Here is a 17,642-nt window from a genome sequence, read left to right as displayed (position 1 = left end):
CATGTTCGTTGTTCATTGCCTCTACACCTCACTGCTTCCTCAGTCCTTAGATTTGGTAACTGCTCCATCAATATTGCCCAACAAATGAATTCACAAAGGAATGGATATGCGATCTACTGAGTCAAAGGGGAAAAAACTGATCGTGGAAGGCATGAGCTCTTTCATAAGGTTTGCAGATCAGAAAGACTACCATGCAAAATAGTTTAAGAAATAGCTGTGTGTTTAATGTCTGTTTCAGATATGGGAGAAATTAATCGCTCCTTCCTGAACTCTACTGCCTCGATGGCCTGCCCTTTTAAACAAGCCCAAGAAAGAGAGATTGAGGAGATCACAATGAAGTCAGAGTGTACCTCATACTGAGAGATGGCTGGTGGGGCCCTGAAACCCAGGAGTTAAGCTCTGCGGTGTGGGAGAGGCTGTGATGACAGCAAACCCCAGCCACCACACACTCACCCTGCCCAAAACCAGCGCTGTGGGCTTCTCCTTCCTTAAATTATACTTACTCCAAAAAGGATAAACACAAACACTGTCTTTAAAAGATGCTAACGATCATAAAAGTAAAACCAGGTTGAAAAAATAGGGAGGCTACGAACACAGGGAGCTACAAGAGGACCTGGGCGTGTCTCACAGATCTCCACCCTTATTTCACAGATGGGAGACTGGGGTCCAGAGAAGGCAAGCGAGCCACCCAAAGCTGTAACTTGAAGAGACTGGCAGAAAGTGGCAGAGCAGGATGCCCAGATTCCCAAACTAGAGCCTCCTAAGGGGACCGCTCTGTTCTGCCAAAGGAAACATTGAGGGGAAAAATAAGAGGAGGTGCCAGCTCCAGCAGGGGATAAGGGCTGGGGGGAGGGGAGTAGGGAGTAAAGAACCATTGTGATGGGTAGCTAAAAACAAGGGCGATGGGCACACGCAGTGGGAAGAAAATTTAAGTCCCTCTGCGCTTTTCGTGGGGGTGGGATTCCAAACGAGGCATAATTCTGTCCAGCCCAAGTTCCTGATATTTGCAGGTGTATCCACCTCCTTCTACAGGAGCGCACACAAAGACCAACGCCTTCTTCCCAGGTGTTTTCCTCTGGGTCAGGATGTCTCGGGATGGGGGGTAGGGTTCGGGAAGACTCGAAGATACCCTCTCGTTAAGGACTGCGCCCTCGACTGGCTGCAGAGGCGGAAAGGCTCGGGCAAGGAGATCACGAAGATTCTCAGGGATCAAGACCCCGTCCTCCTCCCCCTCTTTGCTCCTTCCTTCCCCTCCCCTAACGATGACCGTGACCAAAGCCGGGTGAAGGGGCTGAAAGCTGAGGGTCGGTTTCCGAAGGGCTTTTACTAGAGCGGGTCGCCCCGTGCGCCTGCTCGCTCCCGCGCGCGTTCACGGGCGCAGTTCACTCACACACACACGCACGCACTGCCGCGCACACACTCACGCGCATAGAGACTCACACACTCATATGCACGCTGCTGGCACCCCCAGAGGCCCCGGCCGCGCCCGCCCCATCTCTCCTTCAGCCCCGGGAAACGGACGGGCAGCAAAATGAATGAAATCTGCCCAAAAAGACTGCATTTCAGCTCCAACCACGCAACCTCCGGCCAAACCGCCAAATATAAAACAAAGTTTCATTTCGCTTTCAGACTCTCCAGTTACGCTTCTACCATTTCCTGTGGAAAATTGAAGCTTTGAAGAGTCTAGCTTCGGCTTTCACAGACAGGGCCGCCAGTTCGAGCTTTCGAAAACCAGAGCCCCCCGGCCCCACCCCCTCCGCCTCCTGAACGGCAGGTTCAGTCCCACCCAGCTCCTTCCTCCAAAACAGGGCGGGGGAGGGGGGCGGGTAGAATGACAGAACCTGCTAGAAACGACGCCCTACATTGCCTAGCCCCTCCAGAACCCCGCCCCACTCCCATCCTGCACGGGTTCCCCGGCGGCGCTCCTTAAGCCAAATGGTAACCGCTGCAGCTCCCTGCCACAGGGCACCAAAAGCGTCAAGAACTGGGAGGTCGGAACTGGAAAAGGGGGGGGGGTGTTCACTGCGCAGCACCCACCAGCCGTGCACTCTGACCCTTAAAAACTGCCCCGGAAAAACTTGAGACCTTTAAGTCTCCTCGCTCCACCTTCTCCCCCCACACACTTCTCCCCTACTGCCTTGGCGACTAGCGAGCTCTCAAATGTTCTGCCTTTGTGGTCACGGGGCCTCTCCACCCAGACTCCGACGGTGACCCCTTCGGGCGCGGGGAAGTACGCGAACCGGGCAGCAAAAGAAAGAATGCACCTCCTCGTGAATTCCAGGGAGACAAACTTGTACACCTGAGAATTTGGCACCTCCAAGGTCATCAAAACAGGGCTGTGGCAGAAATATGTACTAGACGCAAATGATCGCAAACCTCCCCCCCCCCCCCCACGCCCCAAAGCGTGTTCAGTGCTTCCCACTGCATGCAGGAGGCAGCCACCGCCCCGCCCCGCACTGGGGGCGGAACCCCGCGCTCTCCGGCTGGGAACCTTAGGAGCCAGAGCACTGGAGGGAACAGGCGGTTTCCGGCCACCTCCAGCTCAGCGGTCCCCTCAGAAGCTTGGGACTGCAGCGGGTGGCCGGAAGACGCGGGAGGGGAACGCGAGGCAAACTTGCCAACAGAGTTGGCCGTGTTCAGTGGCACTCGCATGGCCACTTACCGCTGGCGTTCTTCCCGCAGATGAGGTGCTGGTAGGGTTGCAGGAGCCCCCAGATCTCAGAGTCGTTGTTGACCGTGTGCTCCAGTGTCTCCACGGTGAACTTGGGCGCCTCGTGGAGCGTGTGGTGGTGGTGGTGGTGGTGGTTGGCGGCGGCGGCGGCGACCGGAGGGGCTGCAGCGGCCGTGGCAGTGGAGGCCGGCGGGGCGCAACAGCTGCTGCCCCCGCTGGCGCTGCTGGCTGCGCTGCAGGCGCCGCCGCTCGCCGCGCCCCCTCCGGGTGCCTCCCGCTCCTTATCCGCTGCAGGGACTGCATTGGGGCCGGAGCCCGGGCCTGGGCCGGAGCTGGAGCCCGAGCTGGGACCGCTGCAGCTCCGGGGCAGCCCGGAGGCCACGACCCGCGCATAGATGTCCCGGAAGAGGCTCTCCATGCAGGCTGTCAGGTAGATGGCGGCGTGCTCGTGGATGCGCAGCGCCACGCGGCTGTCCACCATCCAGCGGTACACGCGGCCCACAGAGAAGGTGAGGCCGCAGCGCGCCGACTTGCCGCGGCCCAGGCGGTCGCCGCCGGCACTGCTCATATTGTAGAGGGACAGTGCGGCCAGCGCGGCCGCCGTGCAGTGCGCCGCCAGGCCCCAGGATAACACGATCTCCATGGCGCTCTGGATCTCGTACTTGGTGCACTTAGCGAAGCGCAGGCTCAGGCGCTGCGCCTCTTTGGCGATGCGTACAAGCGCCCGGCTCACCAGCATCGACAGCTTGGCCAGCGCGTCTTTAGGCAGGCTGCCGGGGACCGCCGGGCCTGCCCGGGGATCCCGCGAGCGCAGCAGCAGCGCCTCCAGCTCCTGGAGAGTCCAAGGGACCTCGTCGAGGTCCGGCAGCAGCCGCGAGCAGTGCTGGCCGGCGCAGTCCAGCCCCTCGGAGTCTTCCACCAGGGCAGTGTTGACGGTGTCAAAGCTGTTGTGCCGGCTGTGCATGGAGTCAGCTAGAGGCGGCCAGCAGCTCCCGCCATACGGGGACGCCGGGTGTGAGTCAGAACAGCACAGGGACAAGTTGGAGGAGCGCACCGAGTCCGCCGCGCCACCATAACCCGAGTCCAGCGTCAGATCCTCCAGCGTTCGCACTACGGGCTTCTTACCTCTTCTTGCCATCTCTGCGCCACTTCATGCTGTGGCCGCCGGAGAGCCGAGGGGAAGGAGCAGCGAGAAGCGGCGGGCGCCCGGGCGCGGGGAGAGTCGAGTCCACTGCGACTCGGCTCACTTTTCCACCAGTCGCTACTACCAAAGTGTTACTACTTTCGGCTGCCTCCCCGAGCCGCCGCCGCTGGAATACACAAGGGAGACCCCGGAGTCATCTTCCAGAGCCCTGGCCGGAGCTGGGGCTCACTGAGGAGCGGGCCAGGCCGGGAGGGAAGCTCACGCTGGGACTTGCCCCTTCTTTCCAAAATAAAATAAAAAGTATCTGACCCTCTCCTTTCCGGGCCCGGCTGGGTGCACAAGCCACCGGGATCCCGCCTCAGTGTTCGTAGGACGGAAATAGACTCAGATGCCGCCGCCGCCTCCGCCGCAGCAGCAGCAGCTCGGCGGGCGGCTGGCTCCCAGCTCCCGGCTCTTGGTTCCCGGATCCCGGGGTTCACTCGGCGCCCGCCCGCCCCGCACTGAAGCGCAGCAGCAACCGCGGCGGCTGCAAACCCTGCCAAACCCCGCAAACCTAAGGAAGCCCAAGGGGCGGGCGTATGCAAAACAGGACCCAAGGAGAGCCAATGGGATCCAAGAATGCTAATTACCTTTTTTTTTTTTTAAAACTCCTCAGCTGCCTGCGTCCCCGCCCCTCACACACGCCCCTAGGTTGTGATCAAGGCTGCAGAAAGTGGGGAGTAGCGGCCTGTGCATTGGGGGGCTTGTGTGAGCACAGGGACGCAGATCCTTCTCCCCTGCTGCTGTCCCTACCCCCCGGACTCCGGGCCTTGGTACTAGAACCGGAAGGTTGTAGGTTGAGCAGGTGATTCCCCCTCAACCCCGGTCCGAGGTGTGCTCCCCTTAGCTGTTTATACGGAGTCTGCCCGGGGTCGCTCTTCCTGCCCCCGCGTTTCGACTTTCACTTCCTTTCCTACACGTAGCATGTTTTTTTTTTCTCCTCTCTTCTCCCCCACCCTCGGGTACCCAAACAAATTAACGCGGCCCTCTTTCAGCCCCAGGTTGTCCTAGTGTGGAGGGAAATGAGAAACCAAAGGAGCCGAGGGGCCAGAGCGACGGCACCGCTGGACAAGGCCGTATCTCTGGACATCAGCTGCCTGCCGCCGGGGGCCATTAACTCGGTTCCTTTCCAGCAGGCGGGAAGGTCCTGAGCCCATCCTTCAAACCCCTTGGTGCGGGGTGCGGGGTGGGTGGGTGCGGGGCGCTGGAGGGAAGGCTCCGGTCCCACTTTGCCGTCCTGGTGGGTGTGGTTCCAGGCAGGTGGAAATTTGCATGGAGGGGAGTTTACTTTTTGACTAAAGATAAAACATGTGCGTGCCTTGGCTGCATTTGTGTCAAATGGCAGTCTTGTTTGGCTCCACCTACCGGGGTGGAAACCATTATCTTCTTCACCAGGGGTTCCCCAGCTCCCACGCTCAACGTCTCTGCCTGGGGTAGGAAACCCTTTTCCTCTGGCTGTCTAGACTTTTCATCTTAAGAGTCCCCTCCTGTAGGAAGGTAGCCCAGATCCAGATCCCTCAATGCTGGCTTGGGTGCTTGGACCAAAGTCCCAGCCCAGCCCTGCCTCATCCCTTCTCAAGCTGTGGAATTCTGGACCCTCCTGACACTAGGTTGTTTCAGCCTGATAACAGGCCTAGACTGAGCACTGGACTGGGGGAGTCCCCAAGCATAGGCCCGTGGTAAATATTTGTTGTAAATGGGTGGATGAAGGAAGAAAGGACATGCTTTTGAACTGTTGGTTTGAATGTTCAACAATAGACTTCCCCAGTAAATTGTTTGATGTCTCTCACCTGTCACCCCATCTCCACCATAACCCTTCCCTTCACATCAGTGAACCACCCTCGCCCTGTGTATCATCCTAATGCATACTTCATCACCTCTCACTTTGACTATTATTATATGATATTTTATGAACTGGTTTCCTTCTCTCCTTCTCTCCCTTCTTTCTCTAAACCATCCAGTCTAAGAATCTTCCAAATGTGCGGTCCTGATCTTGTAACTCCTCCTGAAAAAATTAAGGTTCCCCACTGCCCTCTAGATACATCAAGATTGTATTAGCTATCTGGCCTTCACTGATCTCTTTACTCTGTTCCCAGACTCGATTTCCACAGTAGTCCAAACTTTTTAGAAGGGATTGTGATGCCTAATTTCATGTGTTAACTTGAGTGGGCCACAACTGCCCAGTTTAAATATTGATTCTACCCAGAGACCTTTGGAAAGGTCTCTGAGGACCTTTCCAAAGGAGATCAGCATTTGAATCTGTGGACTCAGTAAAATAGATTGCCCTCTCCACCGTGGTTTTTCCCATCACACATTGAACTTGGACATCTCATCTTATCTCCAGCCCGTGGGCTGGAATCGACATCATCCGCTTCCCCGATTCGCAGGTCTTCGGACTTGAACTAACTGTACCACCAGCTTGTTTTTTTCTTCCAGAGAATCGGAACCAATAGAATATACATATTCTCTAGAAACCCAACTAATACATATGGTCTTTGATGATCTGAATCCTGCCTTTCTCCGTAGCCTCTTTATCATCACTGTCGCCTCCTGAATATGCATTCACACTCACATAGACACACAGATATACTCACACACTTACACAGATACATGCACACCCATGAATAATCACAGACACACTCAGAGACTTACACAGACGACTGCACACCCGTGGATGAACACACAGACATCCCCCGACACACACACCCTGTGCTCTAGCTATACTGACATTACTCGCTAGTTTTCCAAGTGACCACGTTGTGCCTTGTATGGGATCTGCCTTTGCAGTTGTCCTCTTTTCTCAGGACACTTGCCTTCCTCTTCTCTACCTGGCAAACTGCTCATCCTCTAAGAGTCCGCTCCAAGATTATCACCACTGTGAAGATTTCCTCGATGTTGTCTGCTCTTCACCCAGCCCAGACCCGCGAAGGTGTCTGCTTCTCTGTTCTTCAGAACCTTCTCTCCTCTGCACGTTTCCCTAGGAGCTCACCCACTCGTGTGGCCTTCGGTTACCACCTATGTACTGCTAATGCTTAAGTGATGACCACTCAGCAGAGTTCAGGCAGCCACAGAACCTGGAAAAGCCTTCCTTGTGCCTGGGGGAAGGAAGAGCCTGGGAAGCAATGGGCTTAACATGGATTTATTTTCTTCTGTGGCACCGGGTCGACTTGGGTTCCCGTACTGCCTCCGCCAGTTTTCCGATCATGTACGCAGTGTTCACTCAGTCTCTTGTGTCCTCCCCTCTCTTGCTTTTGGAATGCAAAAAAATGGGGGAGGGGTTACATGAAACTTTTTCATATACAGGATTTCCTAACACAGTGTGTCCCACGCACGATAATAAGCCTATAAATGTCTGTTACCATCATCTACATTTTCTACAGCAAACACTTATTTCTTAGAGTCAGGAGAAAATATGACAAATGTCACATATAAAATCCAACTTATGCCTCAACGCTGGGCTGCAACGCCACCTCCCCCCAGGAGGTTTGTCCGCGCATGGGTAGACGTGTTCTCCCCTTTCCTGCTACAGGTGTTCTGCTCCTGCCTTCTCGCACCTTGCAGAGGGCACATTCCTTGAACGCTGGGATCTTGCCCCCAGTGCAGTGCCAGAACTAATGAGCATGTCCCTTAGTATTATGAATAACCAAGGCGTATGTCCATTTAGCTTACTAAAAGGAATCATTATCGATAATGTTAAGTGAGTCCGAGTGTGAGTGACCTGGAAAACACTGAAGATAATAAACACATTAACCAAATGGTAGATAGTAGCCCCACACTATTAGGAAACTCAATGCCTGCCAAGTATGAAGAAAATTTAAATCAACCGAAACTCCCACTCACAGAAGTTGTCAACATTACAACTTCTTGCAATAGTCTTCCTCATTTTTTCCCATCTTTTTTCTTCTAAGCATACATCTCTTAGGAGTTGGAATTATTCTGCAAATTATTTTGCATTTTAATTTTTTCCTCAAGAAATGTTCTCAAACTTGATAGTATAATCATTCCCCACACTACTAAATATTCATTCAAAGTATGCTTTTTTTTCTGTGCCTGCAAAATATTCCAACATACGTTCATACATTAACCGGTGCATACTGAGTCCTCATTGGTTGTTTCTATTTTCAAATTACTGTTGCAATGCTGAGATGATCCTCTTTGTGCATAAATAACTCCCTTCTTCAAAACTAGAAGGTTTTTTTAAAAAAGATTTTATTTATTTATTTTTAGAGAGGGAAGGGAGGGGGAGAGAGAGAGAGAGAGAGACATCAATGTGCGGTTGCTGGGGGCCGTGGCCTGCAACCCAGGCATGTGCCCTGACTGGGAATCGAACCTGCGACACTTTGGTTCGCAGCCCGAGTTGAATCCACTGATCTATGCCAGCCAGGGCTAAAACTAGAAGTTTTACGTGTGCTATCCTCTAAGAAACACAGACACACCATAAACACATACTAAAAATTTAAAAACAAAAACCAGACATTAAATTACTGGGGTAATTTTGCCTATCAGATTAGCAAAGATTTATAAAGCCAATCAAAAAGATGAATGTGCGTCATGATGAGGCACAAATGCAGGTGATCTTTGGGGAAGGCAGTTTGCCAATATGTATCAAAATGTCAGCATTCTTTGTGATTTCCCAGAAATCGCATCTTCTGATGTTTTCCACGGTGATCCTTGTGAATTTTTCAGAAGTATACAGGATGCTCTTGGTAACGTCGTTTTAACATAGGACTTTGGGAAACAACCTCAGGGTCTTTCACTAAGGCCTGGTGAAATGAATTATAGTAACTCATACGAGGAAACATACATCGGTGGCAAAGGATAATGATGGCAATCTTTACTTTCACGACCTATTGATGAGGGAAGACATTTTTGAAAATAGGTTTTGCAACTGCACACATAATGTGATCCCATTTATGTGAAATGCTTTGCGTAGAGCTAAATATATACACAGGTGTGCCTTGATTTATCGCTCTTTGCTTTATTGCACTTCACAGGTGTGTTTTTACAAATTAAAGGCATGGCCCTCCACCACCAAAATAAGAAGGAAAAAAGGGTCGTGCCTCACTGGAGTGTGGTTGGTGGTCTGGAAGCAAACCCACACTGTCTCTGAGATGTGTCTGTACAAGCATGTGAACTGGCCTGATACAATAAAAATCATACCTAGAACCAGTTTGTTGGATTTCTGGTGATTTTTAAATGAGTTTTATTGATTCGAGTTCTATCCCTGCTGTCTTTTATTTTCTTTTGTTTTCTGAGGATTTTTAATTTTCTTCTTTGTACTTCTGAACTTTTTATGATAAACAGGTATCGTTTTTCCCAGAGCCAGAAAGCTATTTTCAAGAAAATTAAGTTCTTTTCTACCCATTATTTGGAAGCCTAGCTGTCCATCAGAATACTAATGTATGATTCTTTGTCCTTCCGCATTCTAGAAACCAAACAGCAATCACAGCAACCGACCCGACAACCAGAATGTAAACCAGCCCCATTCAGCCGGGCCTACAGATGTTGGGGGCTTCCTCACTTTTCCCACCCATCTACCGTGCGTGGATAGCAAGACCACTTGGGCATGAAGTATGGTTCTACTACTTCCTAGCTGTGTACACCTGAGCAAGTTCCGCAGGCTCTCCATACCACTGCATGCCTTCGCTCTTCATCTTTAATTGGAAATAATACCATGTCTATAGGTCGCCTGTGAGGACTGAGATCACTAGAACAGACACTGGCCAGCCCTGTAAACGCTGACTACTATTGGTTACTTTCATACACAGGTCGGGCACAGTGGTGGTTGTCGGGGAGCTATGGAGCCTCTGTCTTCCTTCTGGGTCCTGCTTGTGTTGAGCTTTTTGTCCAAAGACAGACATCAGTAAGAGCTGCAAGTGCAATGAGTTTCAGCAAAGGGGAAGTTCAAGGGTGGCACACAAGAATTAACAGATTGTGTAGGTTTCACAGCAACATTTCTGAGCGAGCCCCTTGCAAATATCAGCTATTTCCTAAGTGCATAGTCAGTATGTGTGAAGCTCAGGGATGATCCCTTTGCTGCGTGAATGTCTTTGTGTGTGGAAGACTCAATTTCTGGGTAGAAGACTCTAAGCGAGTCTGCCCAAATTACAGCTTGCTCCACATCAGAAAGGGAAGTATGTGCCCGCTTCTTATGAACTTCCTCCCTGAAAGAGAGAATCACAGAGTCAACATAATAGCTCGCTCATTTGCAGAGCACTTAGGTCACACAGCTTGAAGAGCTTTAAAAGGTAACTTTTAAGCAAGACTGTCGTTGCACCGGTCAATACAAGGTGGCTCTCAGAGCAGATCCCAGGGTGAGTGGGGTCCTCACAGCAGTGATTCTTCATGTCTTGGGATCATGCCTCCTTGAACAAACCAGCAAAGCCACCAGCTCTCTCCCTAGAAAAGTTGTGTCTATGTGCATAAACATGACTTGTTTAGACTGTTATAAAATATTGGGGGTTCGCTGGCCCTCAGATTCCACCCACGGTTTTCCTAATGGCCTACTAAGATGATCATTGCTCTACCGCTTCTGCGGAATTCTAAAAATGGAGGGGTACAGTTCTGTCCATTACGAACTTCTCTGGGTGGGGATCCAGCCAGGAAACAGAAACCACTCTAGGTTCGATCCAGAGGAACCTAATGCAGAGAATCAGGTAGAGAGAGGACGGGAGAGCTGAGGAGCTACATGGGACAGGAAGGAGACAACCAGGAAAGTAGCATCAGCAAGAAGCTTCTGCCACCTCCAGGGCTGGAGGGATGGGGAGAAGATGGTGTCACCAAAGTCCAGAAGCCAAGCCATACAACAGGATCGAGAACCACAATGGAGAGGTAGCTCTGTGTTGGGAAGGGCTACCTGGCGGGGCCTGGGCTCATGGATGAGACACAACTGTTTCCAGGAACACAACCGGAAGCAGACACAGCGAGACAGAAAAACCCTTCCTCCCTGGACCTCCACCCTTTACCAGTCCCTCCTGTTGGCCAAACCCATCAAGAAGCTGGAGGGTGAGGGAGTCTGGGAAAGGCAGTTCTGTGATACAAAGTGGACAAAGCAGAGCAGGAGAAGGGCAGGGGTGGATATGAGCACAGACAAGCAAAGGGCAGGTTTTGGAAGATAAGATGATATTTCAAGACATGTGTCTGTCATGGAGTGTCCCAAAGTAATGCTGCAGACTTTCAGAGAAGGGAGCTTTGATTGTGTCCACCTCTTTGTTCCCACTGTCCTTACCCTGGGAAAACCACTCATCACCTTCTAGTGGGACTGCTTCCCAGAACCCCTCACTGGATCTGCCCACTACCAGTCTCCTTTTCCCATCCAGAGTCACCTCTGCTTTGCTGCCTGGGTTGTTTTTCCAAACTCACATCACCATCATCAAAAAGGAGTGACTCTGGTCTCTGTTCAATCGCATCCCCTGCCATCTGCCCTGGTTACCTGCCTCCATACTCTCTACAGACTAAGTATAATTTCCTAAATACACTGTGTGTCTTCATTCATGCTATTCCCTCTGCATTGAATGCCTTTTTTTTTCTTTGCCTATTGAACTCCTACTCATCCTTCAAAACCCATCTCAAAGGTTACTATTTGGGTAAAAACTCCTGTTCTGCCCTATGGAACTAGTCTTTCTCTTGATTCTGCATCTTTAAATGTACATCCATTACCATCTTTATCAATACTTATTAGCTATAATAAGTATCATCATCAGAAGCTACAGCGGCCTTTTGCCCTTTTCCCTGTGCAACAGAGTAGTAGTTAGCAGTGTGGACCTGAGGTCATAAAGACTCTTGTTTAAGTCCCGAGGGCTGGCTGTGTGGTTTTTAGATAAGCTTTTAACTTCTGAGTTTCCATCTATTAATTTTTTATGTGGAGAAAATCATAATGCCTCATAACCTCATAGAGTTTTACTACAGAGAGAATCCATGTAAACACTTTACCAGTTATGGTTAGCTAATCCTAATCTTTTAATCAAAAAATGATATAATATTTTATATAACTTATAAACTACTTTTTCATTAAAATATATCACTTTGCCTGTCCTTAAATGTTTTTCACATTTTTCTGAGTGTTTATCTTTCAAATTTCAAACAGAAAAGTTGATAGATAAAAAATAAACACCCCACCCGCTCCTTACCCTGAGTCACCATTGCTAACATCTGCTTTCTGTGTGTGTGCATGGTGTGTGTGTATGTGTGTGTGTGATATGTTTTTTTTCTGACCCGTTTGAAAATAAGCTGCAAAATCATGACAGTTCAACATGTATTCTACCTTCTCCTACAAGGAGTTGTAAGACCATTATCATACTCCCAAAATAACATTGATATAATCACATTATCTAAAATATAATTCATATTTCAATTGTTCCCCCCAAATGTTCTTTGCAGTGGTTTTTCCTTATATCATCTGATTACGACATAGAATTCTACTGAGTAGTTGTCCAGTAATTTGTTCAATGAATCTATTATTGTTGGGCATTTAGGTTCTTTCAGCATTGCATAACTGTACATAGCTCTGAAAAAGATCTTTACAGCTACTTCTTTATCTATTTGACTTCTTATTTCCTTGGAAAAAATTCCTACAGTGGAATTTGGTCCAAGGCAATGCAACATTCTAAAAGCCTGATGCATGAGGCTAAGCTGCCATCCCAGAAGACTGATCCAATTGTACCCACCAGCAGTGTACAAGAGGGCCTGTCTTCACTCCTTTGACACGTCTGCTGTTACCATTTTTTGTGCTTATCAATTTAATAAGATAAATAGTAGCAACTAACATTGGTATACCACTCCTGATGTGTCAAGTACTATCCCGAGTATATGACACGTATCTACTTCCCTACCTTTTACAACAACCATACAGCCTTTACTTTACAGATGAGGAAACTGAGGCAAAGAGCATTTCAGCAGCATGCCGAAGGTCACGAACTAGGAAGCAGCCACCCAGGCAGTGCACATCCAAAGGCTGTGCCATTATCTATTCTCTCAATATAGTGGCTAGCATGATGCTGCTGCCTCTCGCTACGGTACCTAACGTTTATCTGATCACCCTGAAGTTGAATTCTGCTCACATATTTCTCCTTTATATCTCTGCTTATAAGAATTCCCCGTTTACATCATTTTCCTTTTGTGGGGGAGGAGGGGGTGAGTCCTAAGATATGTGTCTTTCCATTATTGATTTTTTAGAACTACTTAACAAATAAAAATATTCCTTCTCTGTCATCTATATTGTAGGTAGTTCTCCATGGCTTGTCATTTCCCCCTTTTATTTATTGGTTTGTTTGTTTGTTTATTTCTTTATTACTTAGCATAAGATTTCTATTTTCTCATGGTTAAATTTGTCGGTTCTTCCATTTGAGTTTGGGAGGTTAGAAAGTTCAGCCTACTCTCAGTTGAATAAATAGCACCCTTCATTTTCTCTTCTACCTTCACATTTTATTTTCAGATCTTCAGTCCATCTCATTTCTCTGCGCCCTTGCCAACACCAGCCCTGCCTTATTTCTAAACCAGGCCCCTTATTTCTAATGCCTTCCCAGGGTAGATATGGGACACAGTTTGCTGAGAATGTGGGTCCTGGGCTATTTGCTACTTTCCATTAAATCTGGAAATGACATGTGAAAAAATTTTTAAAGATGTTACTTATTTATTTTTAAAGAGAGAGGAAGGGTGGGAGAAAGAAAGGAAGAGAAACATCAATGTGTGGTTGCCTCTCACATGCTCCTCATTGTGGACCTGACCCGCAACCCAGGCATGTGCCCTGACTGGGAATCCAACTGGCGACCCTTTGGTTCACAGCCCGTGCTCAATCCACTGAGCTGCACCAGCCAGGGCTGACATGTAAACATTTTTTAAAAATTTATTTATTGATAAGAGAAAGAGAGAGAAGGAGAGATCAATTTGTTCCACTTATTTATGCATTCATTGGTTGCTTTCTGCATGCGCCCTGACCGGGGGTCAAACCCACAACCTTGGAGTATGGGGGTGACCCTCTATCCAAGCGAGTTACCCAACCAGGTAGCTGACACACGCATTCTTAAGGAGCAGGGAACCAAAGACAGAATAGGATTGCCATTTCAATCTATTTCATGAATAAGGTGCCCTTTTTCCTTCCTGCTTTCCATCCAAAATAGGAAACACTTGTTCCGCATTAGACAATTAAGACAAAAGCCCTGTTTCCCTGAGCTCCTCTGCAGCAGGCTGTTGTGGGGAGAGCAGCGGTAGTTGAGTGAAAAGCATGCCAAGAATTCATTTCGGTTTGAAAGATCTTTTCAGGGCTTTATTTGTTCTAAGAGTCCTTTAAACGTTTTAAATACAGTCCGATGAAGTGCTCCAGGCACTGTTTCAATACTGATTATGTCTCCTCTCCTTGAGGACAATGGCTGGCTTCAATACATATTACTGTTTTCAGCAAAGGTTTGATTTTAACATTAGCCAATCCCATTCTTTTCCTCCTTTGCACTTTGCTCAAACATTGTGACTGAAACCATTACTCACAAAGCAAAACGATTAGTGGATTTCCAAACACACTTCAGGGAGATACAGAGCGGCTCCATAGCCCAAGCCACAGTTCACTGCTCGCGGTGCCTTACAGTACAATAGATAATCAGTCAGTGTGTGCAGAGTGAAAGAGTTGAGAGTGTGCATGGGGTCCAGGAAAAGAATAGCTATTAAGTTTATAATGAGCAAAGGGGGGCATACTCTGATATTTTTGCAGGGGAGCTTAAGCCTTTAAAATTACAACTCTAATTCATTTACTCATTTCACAAGTAGAGAAGTTTCCAACACATAGTCCATAAAACATTAGCCCTATGAGATGCAAAGCAAAAAAGTTTACAAGTTAGAGACCCATTCTTTTAGAGATGCATGATGAACATTTGCATATTAAAGACTTAGTCTTTTCCTGTAGCATAGAAGCCTGTATAAATTAATTTAAAATCCATAAGGGGAGAAATTAGGTCTGTTGTGTTGGCTAATTAGTCCCAAGAGCTTCATATCATGCTATTAGACATTTATTGAATAAATGAAAGAATGTTCTAGTTATCTATGGTTGATAAAGAATCACCCCCAAACTTAGTGATTTAAAACAACACACTTTTTATCTCACAGTTTCTGTGGATCAAGAATCCCAGGCACAGGTAAAAGGGGGGTCCTCAGCTCAGGGTCTCACAGGCTATCATCAAGGTGTCAGCTGGGGTGCAGTCACCTCGAGATTACTTCCATCTCAAGATTTCCTGGTAAACCTCAGGTCCTCACTGACTACTGATTAGAGGCTTCAGTTCCTTGTCACGTGGGCAGGTCACAGCATGACAGCTAGCTTCCCTCTGAACAAAAGGGCAAGAGAAAGGCCCCAAGATAGAAGCCACAGTCTTTTTATAACCTAATATTGGAATTGACATCCCATCACTTCTGTCACTCTATTTGTTAGATGTGAATCAATAAGTCCAACCTACACCCAGGGCAAGGGTCTGACCCAAGGGCGTGCTGACCGGGAGGTGTGATCATTGACCAGCTTAGAAGCTGCCTACCACAGAAAGTGATGAATGAATCCGGCATTTTCCATATTTATTTGGCCTCCTAAGTAACAGCCTTTTTATTTAGGAAAACACTTGAGGAAACATGTAGAACTAATATGTATTGAGTGCAAGATCCTAGAGCATAGAATAAATAAGACATGATTTCTTTATTCATTTATTCTTAAAAAAAAACGTGTTTTAAATATCTGACACCATCTCCATGAAGAGCTTAGAGTTGAGCCCAAATCTGGGAATCCCTTCCGTAACGCATCGTCTTGGGAGAAGCAGGCTTCATTGATCAGCAGCACAGATTCTCTCCGAAAAAATAACAGGGAAGAATTCTGGCATGTTTGTACAAGCCTTTGACTGACTAGCGTGCACCCTCCCTTACGTGTCTCCGTGATGAAGCCCTGGACATAACCTCACCTTGGCTGGTGGGATGATTCCACCAGGTTTTGAATTTGAAATGAGTCATGCAAAATACGGAGCTAGCGAGCAAGTGGTATTGGGACTCGTACAGTTATCAAAGCTGATCACGTATACACAAATTCTCCTTCTGGGTGCTTAACAGAATGGCGTTTCCCCACCCCCGGAGAAATTAGGCATGGCCATGGGCTTTGCTTTGGTCAGTGGAATGTGAAGGGCAGTAGCACGTGTTGCCTCAGAAAGACTCTTTCAGGGCTGGTTAAGTTGGTTACCTGCAATTGTTCTCTGCCCTTCCGTCTTCCTGATTGTGGGATCATGGAAGCACGAGGCCTCCATTGGCCTGGGACCTTAAGGGACCCTGATGAGCAGTCACCCTGCCCACCATTGTAGAAATACAATGGGCGTGAGAAATGAACCTTTGTCCTTTAAGCCACTGAGACGTTACAGTTGTTTGTCACAGCAGCATAACCTAGCTGATACAATAGTCCAGCAGTGACCATCAGCATTCAGTGTCCAGTACTGGCAGACTGAGTGGCCCCTAGTGATGGGCGTCCATGGTGGCAGTTCACACAGCCATGACTTTGGCTGTATTTTTTTTCTATCTAGCCTCTCTTTGTTCTTGTCTATATTATGAAGTTGTTCTGTGAGCTCTATCCTTCCAGCAAACTCCCTTCCTGCACAAATCGCTCAGGACAGGTTTCTCTTGCTTGCAGCCCCCAGCCTTGCCTGATACTGATTCTGTTTCACCCAACAGGAATTTACTGAGCCCGTCATTGTCCTAACTGCAGGCAAGCTTAAGACTGGAACTCAATAATGCATAAGACTTCCTCCCCAATCTCCAATAATTTACAATCTCACTAAACAAAGAATATGCATACGAATGAAACCTTGAGAAATCTAAAAGAAGCTGCATGATACTGAAAGCACATGGGTGGGTTCTTCGCCTAGAAACGTTCAGGAGAAAGATACAGATAATTTCTTTGTACTACCCTTCCCTTGTAAAAATGTAAGTCTTCTGATTTGAGCGGTATTTTCTCGACACGGGAAATAGGATTATTATAACAGTAATAATAAGCGGTAAGTATAGGTTTGTTGAATGACTTAAAGAATGAACGTGATTGGAACACATAGGCTTTGGAATCGGCGGCCTAGGATTTGAGTCTTGCTTCTACCGTTTAGTAGCTGTGTGCTGCTGCACACGAGCCTTGAAACGGAGACTTCTATAATCCTTACCACAACATGGAGATGCTACTGTTGGTTTCCCAAGATTGTTGGCAAAACTGACTAGATACGATGACATATAGAAAGCATTGCAATAAGTGAAATACAGGCATTTAGACAACCCCATACATATAGGTACCTATGTATGTGTGCATGCACTCCCCAGAATTCACTTCCCTTATGAATTTGTATAGAAAGAGTTCCTGAGCATCTACCTTATGCTGCAAATAGCAGTCAGGAGTAAGCACCGCTGGTGAGCATGACATAAACCTTATGATAATTGGGGTGACAGGGGAAGTTCAAGGAGCTATGAGACTAAACTACAGGGAAGGTTTGGACTGACTTTCTGTAAAAATCAGCAATTCTGCCTTTTGCACTTTTCCAAAGTCCTGGAGGTTCTCCCAGTTTCTCCTCATACTTCTGCCAGCCAAGGGAAAAAAAAACCATCAAAGTCCATATGTGGCGGATGCTGTAAGTCACCTCTCCGATATCCATTTCTCCTTCCTCCTTATTCCTAGAACCTTGATTTCCTGCAGGACAGTAATGTATCCTGCTGAAACACCACATTTCCTAACCCGTCCTGCAGCTGGGGGTGGCCGGGAGACTTAGTTCTGGCTGAAGAGATGGAAACAGGTGTGTA

General features: G+C 48.1%; 1 protein-coding gene across 2 annotated transcripts in view; it reads right to left on the bottom strand.

The window, feature by feature from the left end:
• The window catches only part of BTBD11 (BTB domain containing 11), a 265,818-nt gene extending 261,377 nt beyond the window's left edge, over window positions 1-4,441 (bottom strand). Inside the window, exon 1 of one of the 2 annotated variants that reach the window (XM_028533013.2) lies at window positions 2,663-4,441. In XM_028533013.2, coding sequence (XP_028388814.1) covers window positions 2,663-3,809 — 1,147 coding nt within the window. In that variant the 5' untranslated portion in view covers window positions 3,810-4,441. The remainder of the gene's footprint in view (window positions 1-2,662) is intronic. The other variant, XM_028533014.2, reaches the window with a different exon arrangement.
• Between the last annotated feature and the right edge of the window lie 13,201 nt (window positions 4,442-17,642).

The sequence above is a fragment of the Phyllostomus discolor genome, chromosome 2 (genome assembly GCF_004126475.2).
Source record: "Phyllostomus discolor isolate MPI-MPIP mPhyDis1 chromosome 2, mPhyDis1.pri.v3, whole genome shotgun sequence".
NCBI classification, from domain to species: Eukaryota; Metazoa; Chordata; class Mammalia; order Chiroptera; family Phyllostomidae; genus Phyllostomus; species Phyllostomus discolor.
The sequence above is the reverse complement of the archived record's forward strand: the minus strand, read 5'-3'. Positions and strand labels throughout refer to the sequence as shown.